The sequence below is a fragment of the Sorex fumeus genome, unplaced genomic scaffold, assembly GCF_029834395.1.
Source record: "Sorex fumeus unplaced genomic scaffold, SorFum_2.1 ptg000094l, whole genome shotgun sequence".
In the NCBI taxonomy this organism is placed as follows: domain Eukaryota; kingdom Metazoa; phylum Chordata; class Mammalia; order Eulipotyphla; family Soricidae; genus Sorex; species Sorex fumeus.
In genome coordinates, this window is record NW_026606151.1 from 17,445,973 (window position 1) to 17,461,609 (window position 15,637).

The following is a 15,637-nucleotide window of genomic DNA, read 5'->3' on the forward strand; positions in this document are numbered from 1 at the left end:
TCATGAGTAGCTTGCCTTGTGCGGTGACTGACTCAGGTTCCATCTCCTGACACCCTATAGGGTCCCTCGAGCTCCGCCGCAGGCAGGAGTAATTCCTGAGCCTAGAGCCAGGAGTAAGTCCATACCCAGTAATTCCAAGCTGGGTATACCCTACACACATACACACACACACACACACACACACACACACACACACACACGCACACATACACACACACACACACACACACACATACACACACACACACACACACACCAAAAACATAAGTTACAAAAAATAAATAAGAGATCCGTGAAACTGACAGCTCAATCCCTATATTCATTTCTTTTTCTTTTTTTCTTTTCTTTTCTCTCTTTTTTTTTTTTATAAAGCCCTCCTAGTGCCCGTTCTCTCCCTTCCTTCAGCGGCTCCTCATTCCTGGAATGTTCGTTTCTGCTTTGCAGAGAGCTCATGCTCACAGCTTGCATTGTCCCTCCCTGGGCTGTTCCCCTGGATCCTGTTATTGACGCTTATGAACCCTTAGCCTGGAGCCAAATCACAGCTGCTTCCTTCACTTCCTACCAAACCTCTTTTTTTTCTCTCCCCCCCAAAAAATATTATTTTATTAAATCACTCTGAATTACAGAGTTATTCACAGTTGGGTTTTTAACCTCCAGAGACCTCTAGTTCAGTCTCATGACCCTCTCTTCTCTCCCCACCTTAATGCTTCCGCATCTGAACACAGTGCTTTTGCTCAGAAACCAGCTCGGTCACCCATTCCTGCTGTCTCCCTTCCCCCAGGTCAAGTCAGGCACCTCTACTGCTCATTGTGTATATTATGACTTGCCAGCAGCTCGCTGCCCTGCCCATACTTACAAGTATGCGGTGTGGAAAACCCTCTGCATCTCTGCTTTGCTCTCTTACCGCAGTGTAAACAGAGGACTGCCCATCACCCTTGTTCTACTCCTCCCTTAAAGAAGCCAACCCACTCACTGAACCCGTGAACACCCAGCAGCAAATGACAGCTTGGGTTTTTGAGCTATCATTTGCTTTCTTTTTCAAATGCACACACACACACACACATGCATACACATACATACATACACACACACCAGCCTGCCTCTATGACAGGAGCTTCTCTCTCTGTCTCTGTCTGTCTGTCTTTGAGCTATCTTTCAAGGAAGTTACACGTTTCTCAACAGACTCAGGATACAGTTTTGAATCGTAAGGGAATGAACTTCGCCAAGAGCAGTCTAAAAGTATCTTCTTACACATCTGAGGTGTATATTGCATAATTTTCTTGTTCATCCTAAAGCAGAAGGTAGAAAAAATCTCTTTATTGTAAATTAAAATTAATTTGGGGGCTCATGTACGTTGGTGGCATTTTCACTTTCATTTCTGTAACGGCAAGTATCTAAAACAAAGAATAAAAATAACCAGAAAAAAAATATTCCAGGAAAGAGGATAAGGAAACTGCTCCCAGTTTTAAACTAATCAAACGCAACTCAGTCATTTGAGTCAGCTCCTCTAAGCAAATTCTCATTATTATATCTGTTCACATTCTCAGTATTTCTGCTCACATCTTTTATTTTGTTGATCACAATCACGATCATCCTGTTGTTCGTCGATTACCTCGAGCAGGCACCAGTAACGTCTCCTTCATCCTAGCCCTGAGATTTTAAAGTGCGATATTCAAGGCTCTTTCAGGGTTCAGATAATGAGACCCATCATTGTTACTCATATTTGGCATATTGGGTACACCACGAGGAGTTTGCCAGACTCTGCCATGTGGGTAGGTTACATTCGGTAGCCTGCCAGGTTGTCCAAAGTAAGAATGAAATAATAAGATGCCATGCGGCCACAAATGCAGCTGTGCGCTTCTGGGAGCTGGGTTTTGTAGTCTCTGGGTCTTGGCCATTGATGAGATTACACGGTGCCAGGGGGTCAGTTGGTGGGTGTGACTCTTGCCTACTGGAAGATGGAGGATCTGGGTAGAGGATGCTCAGCCCTGATTTTTTTGTTAGACTTGAAATATTTTTCCTCTGTTGTATAGAATTTTATTGCTATTCTGTATCTTAGGAGTTAGTTATTTTAAGTAATTTGAAATTAAATGTTAACTTAAAGTTTAGTTTCTGCCAAATTTAAACATGTTTAAATACATTTAAGCAATATAGTTAGTTGTAGAACAGCCATATACAATAAAGTTTACAAAACAAAAGAAGCAAGGAGAGCTTGCTCTAAAAATCCCATATTCATGGGGGGCTGGAGCGATAGCACAGCAGGTAGGGTATTTGCCTTGCATGAGGCTGACACAGGTTCGATTCCCAGCATCCCATATAGTTCCCTGAGCACTGCCAGGAGTAATCCCTGAGTGCAGAGCCAGGAGTGACCCCTGTGCATTGTCGGGTGTGACCCAAAGAGAGCTTGGTTATCGTGTGGATATGGTTGATTGTAAAAAACTACGCATGCAGAAGGTTGTGTGTTCGCGGGCTCTCTGGACGGCTCTATCTCACCGCCCGCATTCGGTGCCCTAGAGCCACTGTGTGTGGCCTGCATCGGGACGGCTGTTGGCCAAGGGCAAATGAAGGAAGAGACGAGGGCCAGGCTGGTTGATCTTAGTGGCAGTTTATTACAAGGAAGTTTATCCCATAGAAGAACCTTATGTTATGGAGGGCCTAGGTTCTCTCAAGCACACGTTCCCCTAGCTAGTCTCCCCGTGGTCCATCTTTCAGCCCTGCTCTCTCCTTCTCCAGCTCCCCTCTAGTTTGGGCTGATATTCCACCCAGTCAGGTAGCCAAATCAACATAAGAAAGCCCTTCCTGACTGCTCAAGGGCAAGATACCTCTTAAGGCGTTTTTCTCTTTTCCTCAGTCCAATAAACTATCAACTATTCCTGAGGTTATGCAGGAAGGACAGAACAGTGTTATCCTACAGTTCATGGTGCTGAATCCTTTTCAGAACCCGACTTGCTAACATGGTTGTCCTTCATCTAGTGTTCTGCCAATCCTATTCAGGATGACTATTCAATCCTATTCATGATAACCAAGCTCATTGAGGTTTCTCGGGAGTTCAAGATGCCGCTCTGTCTAACGTTCATTGATTTAAAGAAGGCCTTTGATTCTGTTGAGACGGAAGCGGTCATTGAAGCCCTAACCAATTAGGGCATTCAAACTCAATACATCAGGATCCTCTATGAGCTGTATTATGGATTCACTACCAGGATCTCACCATTCTACAAAAAAGTGGTCATCAATGTCAAGAGAGGGGTTTGGCAGGGTGACACCATTTCACCAAAACTCTTCAGTGCCACCCTCGAGAACATCATGCGATGACTGGAATGGGAAGGAATGGGAGTGAAGATGGACGGTCGACAACTACACCACCTCTGCTTTGCTGATGACATCATTCTAATAACACCAAACATTAGCCAAGCAGCACAAATGCTGGTCGACTTCGACCATGAGTGTGGAAAGGTCAGACTACAGCTGAATCTCACGAAGACAGTGTTTATGAGAAACAGTCTTGTTCCTGATGCTCCATTCGCTCTCAACGGAACGACCATCTCCGAATGCAACAGTTATGTGTACCTAGGTCGAGAAGTCAACATGACAAATGACCTGGCACCTGAGATGTGCAGGAAGAAGAGAGCGGCTTGAAACGCCTTCAAGAGCATTGAAGAAATAGCTAAGAGGATGAAGAATCTCTGGCTCCCCAGGCACATCTCTTCGATTCCACTATTCTTCCTGCATTAACATACGCCTCAGAGACCTCGGCCCTATGAAAACAGGATGAGAACGCTATTTGGGTTTCCCAAAGAGGAATTGAAAGAGCTATGCTTGGAGTATCACGTTTCAGTCAAATGAGAGAAAGAATCCAGAGTTCCAGCCTCAATCGACAGTCAAGAATCAGGGATACTGTCTCGTTTGCCAAGGCGTCGAAAATCAGATGGTCTGGACACGTAATGAGATATGGAGACGACCTCTGAACTAGAGCTGTTACCGACTGGATTCCACGGGATGTCAAAAGACCGCGTGGCCGCCCATCTCCCAGATGGTTAGACTTCTTCATCAAGACCCTGAATTCAAGACCCTGAACGATCGGTTTGAGACTCTTTGTGTTCCTAGAATGAACAGACACCATTGGGCTACACTAGCACGCAACAGGGAAAAATGGAGACAGTTACTGGCGCCCTCTTGAGCAAATTGATGATTAACGGAAGTCAAGTGATCAAGTGACCCAAAAAGAAAAAAAATCCCATATTCATGAGGAAATGGAGATATATCCCCTGCTCATGGATTGGGAGGATTAACATCACCAAAATGACAATACTCCCCAAAGCATTATACAGATTTAATGTGGTCTCTATAAGGATAGCCATGACATTTTCCAAAGAAATAGATCAAATACTTCTGAAGTCCATATGGAACAGTAAACCCCCACAAATAGCTAAAGCAATCCTTGAGGGGAAAAGATGGGAGGTATCACCTTCTCCAGCTAATACCCAAAGACTGCAGAAACTCGGGCCAGGAGAATTGGTCTGTGGTTGGAAGCCTGCCACAAGTCGTGGGGTGGAGGGCAAGCAGTTAGGACAGAGAAGAGACCATGGTGGCAACGATAATTGTAAATGATCACTCTGGGAAAGAACTGAGTTCTGAAAAGGGATATACATGAAAACTTCAGTATCTATTGAAAACCATAGTGCCCAAAAGGAGAGAGAGAGAGAGAGAGAGAGAGAGAGAGAGAGAACGAGAGAACAAGAGAATGAGAGAAAGAGAAAAGAAGCCACTCTCATAGACTCATAGAAGTGATGGATGGAGGAAAACGGGGGACATTGGTGGTGGAAAATGTACACTGGTGAAGGAACAGGTGTTGGAACATTGTATGACTGGAACCCAATCATGAAAAACTTTCTAACTATATCTCACAGTGATTCAATTTTTTAAAAAATCCATATTTCTTATATGGTAATAATATAAGAGCAACAATTTAATTCCTCCTCACTTACTGAATCATGAGAGGGTCTTTATATCTTTTTTTCACTTTTTATTAAAGCACTATGGTTTATAAAGTTATGCATAGCTGAGTTTTAGATAGACAATATACAGCACCGATCTCACCATCCCACCACCAGCATCAGTTTCCCTCCATTCAAGTTCCCAGGTCCCTCCCAGATCTCCATCTACGTCCCCCACCCCCGCCCCCACCCCACCCCCTCCTGCCCTCTTGACAGGCACCTATCTAAGTTTGGGTCTGTTGATTTTAGTGCTGCTGACTCTGAGGTTTGGGTATTTGGTTCTGTCATTCCTTAACACCACCTTTGGACCTGGCCCCTGTTGCTTCTCATCTGTCCCCTCTCCCTCTTCCCTCCCCTCTTTCTTTCCTTCTCCCTATACTCTGGGGCCAAGGTTGATCAGGGAATCCCTGCTTTAAACCTTTTCATTTCCTCACCCAGGTATTCTAAATGCCATATTTCTAAATATGAGTGAAATCATCCTTTTTCTGGCTTATTTCATCCAGTATGATGTCTTCCAGTTTCATCCATGTTGCCACTAATTGTATGATTTCATCACTTCTAACAGCCATGTAGTATTCGATTATATATATATATATATCGCATCTTCATGATATATATATCACATCTTCAATATCACATCTTCATGATATATATATATATATATATCACATCTTCATGATGTGCCATTTGATGTCTAGGTTGATTCCAACTCATAACTATTGTACTATGTGCTACAATGAATAATGGTATGCATACGTTCTTTTGAATGAATGTTTTTCTGTCCTGGGGATAGATACTCAAAAGTGGAAATGTTGGGTCATATGGGAGCTCAATTATGAGTTTACTGAGTATCATTCATACTGATTTCCTAAGGGGTTGGACCACACAACATTCCCATCAGCAGTGTATAATGATTCCTTTTTTACCACATCCCTGCCAACAGATATTGTTACCAGTATTTTTGATATGCACCATCCTTACTGGTCTCAGATAATTTCACATTGTCTTGATTTGGATTTCCCTAATAACTGATAATGAACATTTTTTCATGTGCCTGTTGGCCATCCATTGGTCTTCCTTAGAGAAGTGTCTGTTCATTTCCTCTCCCCATTTTTTGATGCAGTCTTCTGCCCCCGTGCCTGACTGTCCTCGCTCGCCGGGACCCCTTGGAGGGGAGCGGGTTGAGCTTTCCTCCCCACCCCGACCAGGGCTCCGGCAGCCAAAGACCTCCAGGACCAGCCACCACCATGCTGAGACCACTCTCCGCACACATGAAGGTACTGGCAGAGGGACAAAGTCACGCGGGTTCCGGGGCCGAGATCTCCAAACCTACTCGGATTTGGGCTGAGCATCCTCCACCCAGATCCTCCAAATTCCAGTAGGCGGGGGTCACACCCACCAACTGGCCCCCTGGCGCCGTGTAATCCCATCAGCGGCCAAGACTCAGAGACTATAAAAACCAGATCCTGGAACCACGCGGCCGCGAATCTTATTATGATATCTTATTATCTCATTCCTACTTTGGACAAACTGGCAGGCTACCAAATGTAGCCTGCCCACATGGCAGAGTCTGGCAAACTCCCCGTGGCGTACCCAATATGCCAAATACCAGTAACAATGATGGGTCTCATTCTCCTAAAGAGCCTTGAATATAATCTCAGGGCTAGGATGAAGGAGACGTTACTGGGGCCTGCTTGAGGCAATCGACGATTAACAGGATGATTTGTGATTTGTGATTTTGTGTGATTTTTTGATAGGGCTTTTGAGGATTTTTGTAGTTGTTGTTTTGTTGGTGGTGTTGTTATTGATATTTGTGAGTACGTTATAGATCCTGGATCTCGACACTTTATCTGATGTGTTGAGTGCAAGTATTTGCTCACTAAGCTGTTGGTTGCTTTTAGCTTGTGTTTCTTTTGCCATACGGAAACATTTAAGTCTGATGTAGTCCCAATTGTTTAGTTTCGATTCAGTTGCCTTTGCCAATGGTATCTTATCATTGAAGATTCCTTTGAGGTCTAGATCTTAAAGAATTCTGCCTATGTTTACCTCAGCTTATTTTATAGATTCAGGTCAGATATCAGGGTCTTTGATTCACGTTGAATTGACTTTTGTGTAAGATAAGAGATATGGATTGAGCTTTAATTTCTCGTATGTGGTTGTCTAATTCTCCCAACAGCATTTGTTAAAAAGGTTGTCTTCGTTCCATTTCATGCTCTCAGCTCTTTTGTCAAAAATTAGCTGACTCTATATATGGGGTTTTATCTTTGGTTTTTCTATTCTGACCTGTTGGTCAGACAATTTACCCTGTATTCTCTCTCTACTTTGGGGCATTATGGTTTGCAATACAGATACTGAGAGGTTATCACATTTGGTCCTTTATCTACTTTGAGCACACGTCTCCCATCCCAAACGATCCCTCCAACCATCATTGTCTTAGTGATCCCTTCTCTATTCCAACTGCCTTCTCCCCCAGCTCATGAGACAGGCTTCCAACTATGGGACAGTATCCCTGGCCCTTGTATCTACAGTCCTTAGATGTCAGTCTCATACTATGTTATTTTATATTCTACAAATGTGCACAGTCCTTCTATGTCTGTCCCTCTCTTTCTCATTTCACTTAGCATGATACTCGCCATGTCCATCCACTTACAAGCAAATTTCATGACTTCATCTCTCCTAACAACTGCATAATATTCAATTGTGTAGATGTCATCATAGTGTTTTGAACAGTAATTTTGATGTTTAAAAAAATTGTGTCAAGATGGGAGGAAATGGAAACATAAATAAGTAACATTAATAACAACTTAATACATTAATAACATTAATAAAAACAAATTAAATAATCACTGAGTTAGTTGTGAGGCAAAGGGAGACAATCTGAAGAGACTTCTAAGGCCCCCAACACTACCTTGAAAAACAGAGCAGACACGTGAACTGCCCAACTCTGTATAAGCCAGCTGAAAGCATTATTTCAGGGGCTTGTCACAATCTGAGATGAGCTCCACCTGCCTCCCCCTAAAAACCTATTAGATAGGTTACTAATTTGCTCTGCTAAAAGCTAGCAGCAGAGCAAATTAGTAACCTATCAGTTTGGCTGGGTGACCATTGCTTTCTTTCCAGACAGAGTCACAGACTTACAGTCCAGACTCATAGCAAGCAGAGCACAGTGCCAGAGCACAGCTGGAAGCAAGGGGCCTGTCGCCTGTGGTACTGCCATTCAGCTCTGGAGGGTCTGTTTTGTGACTGAGGCTCCATTCCATCCCATACTCTCCCCCAACTCCCAACAGGTTATCCAGTCACACAGAACTGTGAGGTATGACAGTGATCATAGTGGACTTCTATTGATCTATTTTCTGGTAATTCCTTGTTGCACAAGACAGCATGAAGTAAAATACTTTGTGCCTGTTTGGGGATTAGGCTGGGTGGGAAATGCCCATGTGTACCAGCAAAATAATGAGCAGTCAGCCAAGCCCGCTGACCCCCACAGGTTCTGTGTGCAGCCTCAGAGAGCCAGTGGGCATGTTCCACCCCATCCATCCCAGCAACAACCCCCACCACAAAAGAAATTAGTAATGCAGAAGTGATGCCCTTCAATAAGAAAATGGACAAACCGGTTCATCCGGATAATTGAAAAATGTTTGTCATCAATAAAAATAAGCTAATCACTGCAAATTTCCAGTCCAACCAATAAAGAGCATGGCAGTGGTTATTATCCACTGGTAAACGTAATGATAAATATGTTACAAGTCCACAAGGGTTCTTATATCTATCAGAGAACTATCACAGGGCAGCCCTGAATTGGAGGTCATAGGGAAAAACAGAGGGTCACAATTTACTAGAATAGAAACCATAAAGTGAAATATCTATAGAAACCAATACTGGGTTTCTAGCTTATCATTCAGCTTCCAAGAAAATAGTACCAGGCACACTAAAAGGAAAGCTAGAGTTTGAAAAGACAGAGTATCACAATTATGCAAATATTGCATGAAGCTGTGGGCTGGAGCTATAGCACATCGTGTAGGGTGTTTGCCTTGCATGTGGCTGGCCTGGACCAGCCGGGTATGATTCCTCTACCCCTCTTGGAGAGCCCAGCAAGCTACCGAGAGTATCTCACCTGCACGGTAAAACCTGGCAAGCTCCCCGTGGCGTATTCAATATGCCAAACACAGTAACAAGTCTCACAATGGAGATGTTACTGGGCCCGCTCGAGCAAATCGATGAACAATGGGAGGACAGTGCTACAGTGCGACAGTGCATGAAGCTGTAACAATCAGATTATAAACGGAAAAGTGAAAGCATCAGAATTACATTGGGATATGGCACAGAGCTGTAATAATTAAATTATAAGTTGAAAAAGAAGAGTTGTAACTCAAATGAAAGGGCTTTAATAGAAAGTAAAACACCTATAAGAATTGATAAGAAATGAAAGCAAGAGGGCTTAAGAGATGGTACAGTGGATAAAGCCTGGCACACAGCAGATGCAGGATCAATGTCTGGCACCACATATGGTTCTCTGAGCCATCCAGGAGTGATCCCTGAGCACTGAGTCAGGAGTGAGCACTTAGCACAGCTGGGTATGGCCCAACACCCACACATATTCACCAGATGTAAACAAAGAGATGGAAGTACTAAGAAAAAAATTTTAAATGCTAAAGGTGCTAGATACTCAAAGGGCTGAATAAATGTTTATAGATGAAGCTACCATATCATGTCTGTTGCCTAAGTATCAATATCCAAAAATGTTCCATTTGGGGCTGGAGAGATAGCACAGCAGGTAGGGTGTTTGCCTTGCATGCGACCGACCCGGGTTCAATTCCCAGCATCCCATATGGTCCCCTGAGCACCGCCAGGAGTAACTCCTGAATACAGAGCCAGGAGTAACCCCTGTGCATCGCCAGGTGTGACCCAAAAAGCAAAAAAAAAAAAAAAAAAGAACAAAAACGTTCCATTTAAAGTGGATATTCAACTCTATTTTCATAAAATTATCTTTTGAAAGCAGATAAAGTACAGAATTATGAACAACACAGACACTTGAGCCAGTTTATTTGGGTTCAAAGTAACCTTGATCCTCTTAATTCAAGACCATGAATTAAAATTATTTTTTATTATTTAATAATTTTTAATCATTTTTTAAAAATTAAAATTTTCAAAAGGTGGATATTGTTACCTTACTTTAAAATTTGAAATAATTTAATAAAACCCACCAAAATAAAATTCAGTGTTCTAAAGTATGGCCAAGTAAATGAGGAAGAGAGGTACACTCAAAATAGAAAAATGACTTACTTCTAAGCAAACAGAAGCATTCAAAGACAGTGTGGAGAAGGAAATTGGAAATTATGAGGGAAGGAAAACAATTCTGAGCTGAATGTTGTATGGAAAAAAAATACTCTTCTCTCTGGTCTTCAGCTGAGGGCTCAGGTTAGCTCTATAAACTGTTATTTTTCCCTTCTTGGTGTTAGACTGGGTGCTTTGGAAGCAAAATATTCACTCAATCAGCTGAAAACAGAATGTATTAATTTATTCTGGCAATTATAAAAGACAGTTTCTGTCGTTGAACTGTTGTGTTGAATGATATGAAATTGCCAACACTTGAAGTTTTTTTATCGACCAAATTAACAGTTTCAGATAGCCCAATCTTTTCATAGTGTTCCTGTTCTAGCCACTTGATAAGCTTAAAAAATAACGAACCCATTCATTTTTTATAAGAAAATCTATCATTCACATAGAACTTTACGATTTGTCCAGTGCTTATTTAATTTATATCTCAATGATCACAAAAATAATCCTTTGAGTTACTTTTATGAACAAAGTAAATTTGAAATAATCAACAATGATTGCAAACAAAAAAAGTTCTAATAATGTCAAAGATCTGAACCACACAGTTAACAAACTGTACCATCTCTATATGTGTAGATGATAGTTTCTGGTATCTTCAAAAAATGCAAAATTTAGCAAGTTCAAAATTTTTCCTAGGGCATCTCACTCATGCCCGAACCTCTAAATGTCTCCCATGACACACCTGTTATCTTTGACAAGCCACTATCCTATGTCCCAGGTCAAGTGCGCCAGCTTTAACTTCTAGATCTATTTCACAACCATTCTCTTTCACCACCATGATCCAGGTGTAGGACAACAAAATTTGTCACTCTAAAGTATGCCTTTGTGGCAAAGGGATTATTTCAATAGGAGATGGTCTGAAAACAGAGAGAAGTTAGCCTTCCATAAGAGACATTCCTATGTAGAAGGAAACATCTCTATTTGGAAAGTCGTATCTCTTGATGAGGCGATTTGACTCATTATTAGAGAAGGCAATAACTTAAATCTACTACAATCTCCATCTTTTCTGATAACCTTTCACACTTGATCGTCCCCTACCCAAGATACAAAATTGTTTAAAGACATGGCATGAACCGTTGCAATGAATTACTCCCATGTGCTAGAGGAAATGCCTATCCCCAACTGTTAATGGTATGTTAAATTAAATAAGGATTTTTCTTTTAATCCTATTTTGTGTTCTGAAGAGCTTGGGAATTTTGCCTTTGGTTCCTCCTGTTGGGAGGGAATATTTACTGGGTCCCTCATAGGGATGGATATTATTAATAATCTCTTGTTTTTTCTCTTGCCAATCTGACTAATGTTTATTTACCCACCTAAAAATAACAAAAGGAGAGGCTTTTCTTATTTGCCTCAGGCTGGAGTGATACGACAGAAGATAGGGCATTTGCTTTGCACGTGGCCAATCTGGGTTTGATCCCTGGCATCTTTTTTTTTTTTAATTTTTATTTAGTGAAACACCATGAGGTACAGTTGTAGACTTACAAATTTTTGTGCTTGATTTTCAGTTATACAATGATCGAGTACCCAACCCTCCACCAGTGCCCATTTTCCAATGATCCTAGTATCCCTCCCACCCCCCTATCCCCCCCATCCCACCTCGCCTCTGTGGCAGGGAATTCCCTTTTGTTCTCTCTCTCTTTTTGGATCCCTGGCATTTTGTATGGTTCTCTAAGCACCACCAGGAGTAATTCCTGAGTGCGGAGTCAGGAGTAACCCCTGAGCATTTCCAAGTTTGACCGTCACCTCTCCCAAAAAAGCCAAAAAAAATTATTTGCCTTCTCCCCTATGGTTTGGGCACTGAGAATAAGTTGACATAATTAATTTATTGGACACCAGTCACTCCTGAAAGACTTCCATGGACAATTTCTTGTGACTGCTTAGAAAACAAACCACCCCCAAATTCCACAACAAACATATTTTTTACTACATCCTCTTCCTGCATCTCTAAATGTGGAGTCTCATTGAAGCAAGTGAGATGACTCACTTCTTTTTCTTAATTTAATCACCACGAGATAGTCATAAAGCTTTCATGTTTGAATTTCAGTCATACAATGATCAGACACCCATCCCTCCACCCATGCACATTTTCCACCACCAATGTCCCCAATATCCCGCCTCCCTCTCATCCCAACCCTCCCCGCTGCCTCTGTGGCAGACAATTTCTCTACTTATGGACATTATGGCTTGCAATACATATACTGAGAGGCTATCACGTTTGGTTCTTTTTCTACTTTCAGCACACATCTCCCATCCCGAACGATCGCTCCAACCATCATTGACTTAGTGATCCCTTCTCTATTCCAGCTGCCTTTCCCCCCAGCTCATGAGGCAGACTTCCAACTATGGAGCAGTATTCCTGGCCCTTGTGTCTACTGTCCTTGGGTGTCAGTCTCATATTATGTTATTTTATATTCCACAAATGGGATGAATGACTCACTTCTGACTTTAATATTGACACAAGAGAATTTTGATAGTTCTTTGACTAGAGCATCTCTTGGTTTTGGTATTCTTGGTGCTTAAGATCTTCCTCCTTACTCTGCAGGAGAAAACAGCACTGGAACATGGTTTGCAAAAGGTAAATAATAGGTGGTTTACTACTAGACAAGGGAAATGATTTATCCCAAGTCCAACTGTGTAAACTCACACAAAGGGGGGCTCGGCACTCACAGTGGCGGTGGCTCTATCTCTCCCGCCGCCCGCGTTCGGTAGTCTCACCCTTCTCCCACCCCGGAGAGGTTGATGGTGATGGTCAGGCGGAGGAAGGAATGAGGGCCAGGCTGGTTGGTATTAAAAGGTAAGGTAAAGGCCCTCCCGTTGATCGTCGATTTGCTCGAGCGGGCCCAGTAACGTCTCCATTGGAGACTTTGTTGTTACTGTGTCTGGCATATCGAATACTCTCGGTAGCTTGCCGGGCTCTCCGAGAGGGGCGGAGGAATCGAACTCGGGTCGGCCATGTTGGCCGCGTGTAAGGCGAACGCCCTACCTGCTGTGCTATCAGTGGGTTGGTATTAGTCGTAGTTTATTCTGATTCTCTCCTCATTTGTCTCTGCTCCCTCTCTCCTTCTCTCTCTGCTCCCCATTCTTCCTCCCCCAGCTACTTCATTCTCCTTCTCCATTCCCCTTCATCCTCCTCTTCCTTCTGATCCTCTCTGAGCTCTCTTCTTCCTTCTGCCCCCAGCCCACTCCTACAGTACAGTTAAATCCTCTCTCCATGAGGAATTGGGGGAACAATTACATATAGGTGCGGTCACAATCAATAGGGGTAGAAATCAATAGGGGTAGAAATCTTAGCCTCAGGGAAGACCGCTCCTAGGACAGATCCTTCCTCAGCAGGAGGACCCACTGTAGAGCATAATCCCATGGGCGTGCCTCTCCCCCCCTTGTCCGACAAGCATACAAGAATATAATATAAATCATTTTGTATGGCTACAGTAAGAAATATCTTAAACTAATAGAATTGCTCTCCTAGGGCTATCTCGATCTCAGACTACGGTGCTCAGGCCAGATAGTCTTTCCCACCCCTAGCAGGATCCTAGTCTTGTCATTACCTTTGGATCATGACAGCATTTGTCTATGATCAAACTCTTAACTTATAGTTAAGAATCGTGGCACTTTGGCCTGGCCCATTTCGCTGCCAGGGTAGCTCACCGCTTGCCCTGGGTGTGTAGGGTTCTCTCTGCCCTTGGAGAAGCCCGGGTTCTCTCTTGAGCACCTTACTCTCCACTCTTTGTCTCATTTTCTCTTCACTGCTTGTCTACTCCTGAAATTCCTTTCTGTGAGGAGAGACAAGAACCCAGTAACCCTGGGTCCCGGTGGCAGAGGTGGATTGGGAGAAAGTGACGTCTTTCTCCTCAACGTTTCACTTAAGTCACCTGTGAGGCCCACCGACATCACTCCCACTGGTCTTTGTTCCTTTTCCTGCATAAGACAAAGTAAAATTCTGCTTGGCCTCCATCCAGGTCAGTCGGGTCTGCCCGGTGAACTTCTATTTCTTCATTTGACTGTCTCTATTCCTCTGTCTGCTCCGGGTAAGGTCCTGAGACCTAATAGCTTCCTCCCAAGCTCCTCAGAACACAAAACAGGACTCAAAGGAAAAGCCTTATTTGCTTTCATCTATGAACATCAGCATTTCCACTAAATTCTGAATCACTTGGAGCCAGAAATAATCTGAAAAGCAGGAATCTCAGGGTTTTGACTTATATTTTATTGGACAGTATACTTTGGGTTCCTCCAACCTGCCTCCACTCAGAGCTTCTACCTAGGTCAAAGTCTGTTGCTAAGGAGGTTGCCTACGGGGGTGATGGTCTTCTTTGAAATTCCTTTCTTGGACTTTTGTTTCTGCAGGAGCTCACTGGGTCAGTTGCTGAAGATAGGTGAGGGTCTTCTCAGGCCTTAGTTCCTGTTTTTCCTATATTCTGCAACCAGCTTTTGACATTGCCTTGGAAGGGGGCCTTCCCTATCCTGCCTACATCGGGAGTGGTGTGTTTGGTAAGGAAGTATGGAATGCAGCCTGGGGGCTACCAGGCTAAGTCCTGTCAAGGTGATCTTTGATCTGAGGAACGATGCTGTGTCATCAGCCTGCCATTCTGGGCAAACCTTACAGAAACATTTATTAGAGTGTCCCTTGGTAGCCTATAGAAAATAGTTGACGGGAATCTGATTATTCGTTCTTAGGTGTTCTGCTTTCCTCCGCCCCGCTCAGAGAGCCGGGCGAGCTACCGAGAGTATCTCGCCTGCACTGCAGAGCCTGGCAAGCTCCCCGTGGCATATTCGACATGCCAAAAACAATAACAAGTCTCGCAATGGAGATGTTACTGGTGCCCGCTCGAGCAAATCGATGAACAGTGGGAGGACAGTTCAGTGCTACAGCCGCAGTTCTGCTATTTAAAGCTTTGGATTTGTTTATCAGAAAAGGTTCAAGCAGTTAAAAGGTCCAGACTGTCGTCATGCTCCACATTGCTACTTTGGCTTCCTGAGCATCAAAGTTCTTGCTCTTCCTTAGGAAGCTCAGGCCTAGATCTTGTGAAGATGACTTTTGAACTCTGTTTTGATGATTCATATTTAACAATGATGGAGTTATGAAAGCATGTGGCCTGGCCCACGTACATCACAGGACAGACCCATATGCTTTGTGTAATTGCCCAAGGGTCATCTGCCTTTCCCTTAGGGTCCATATATAATGTTATAAACATCCAAATGACCCAGTGGAAAAAGTATTCCCCACCCCCGATTCATAAGATGATACAGTGAGTCATTATTTAGAGTATTAAGAACTGGAAAAAGCTTGCAAATTAAACATTTTTAGA

At 43.1% G+C, this 15,637-nt stretch overlaps 1 protein-coding gene across 2 annotated transcripts in view; it reads right to left on the reverse strand.

Moving 5' to 3' along the window:
* Positions 1-15,637, reverse strand: part of LOC130040355 (cytidine monophosphate-N-acetylneuraminic acid hydroxylase) — an 81,817-nt gene that overhangs the window by 52,297 nt on the left and 13,883 nt on the right. The window contains exon 1 of one of the 2 annotated variants that reach the window (XM_056132404.1): positions 857-960. The exons of the other annotated variant lie outside the window; for it this stretch is intronic. Within the exon in view, the coding sequence (XP_055988379.1) occupies positions 857-885 (29 nt within the window). The 5' untranslated portion in view covers positions 886-960. Of the gene's footprint in view, positions 1-856; positions 961-15,637 lie in introns of those variants that run through there. 2 annotated transcript variants of the gene reach the window in all.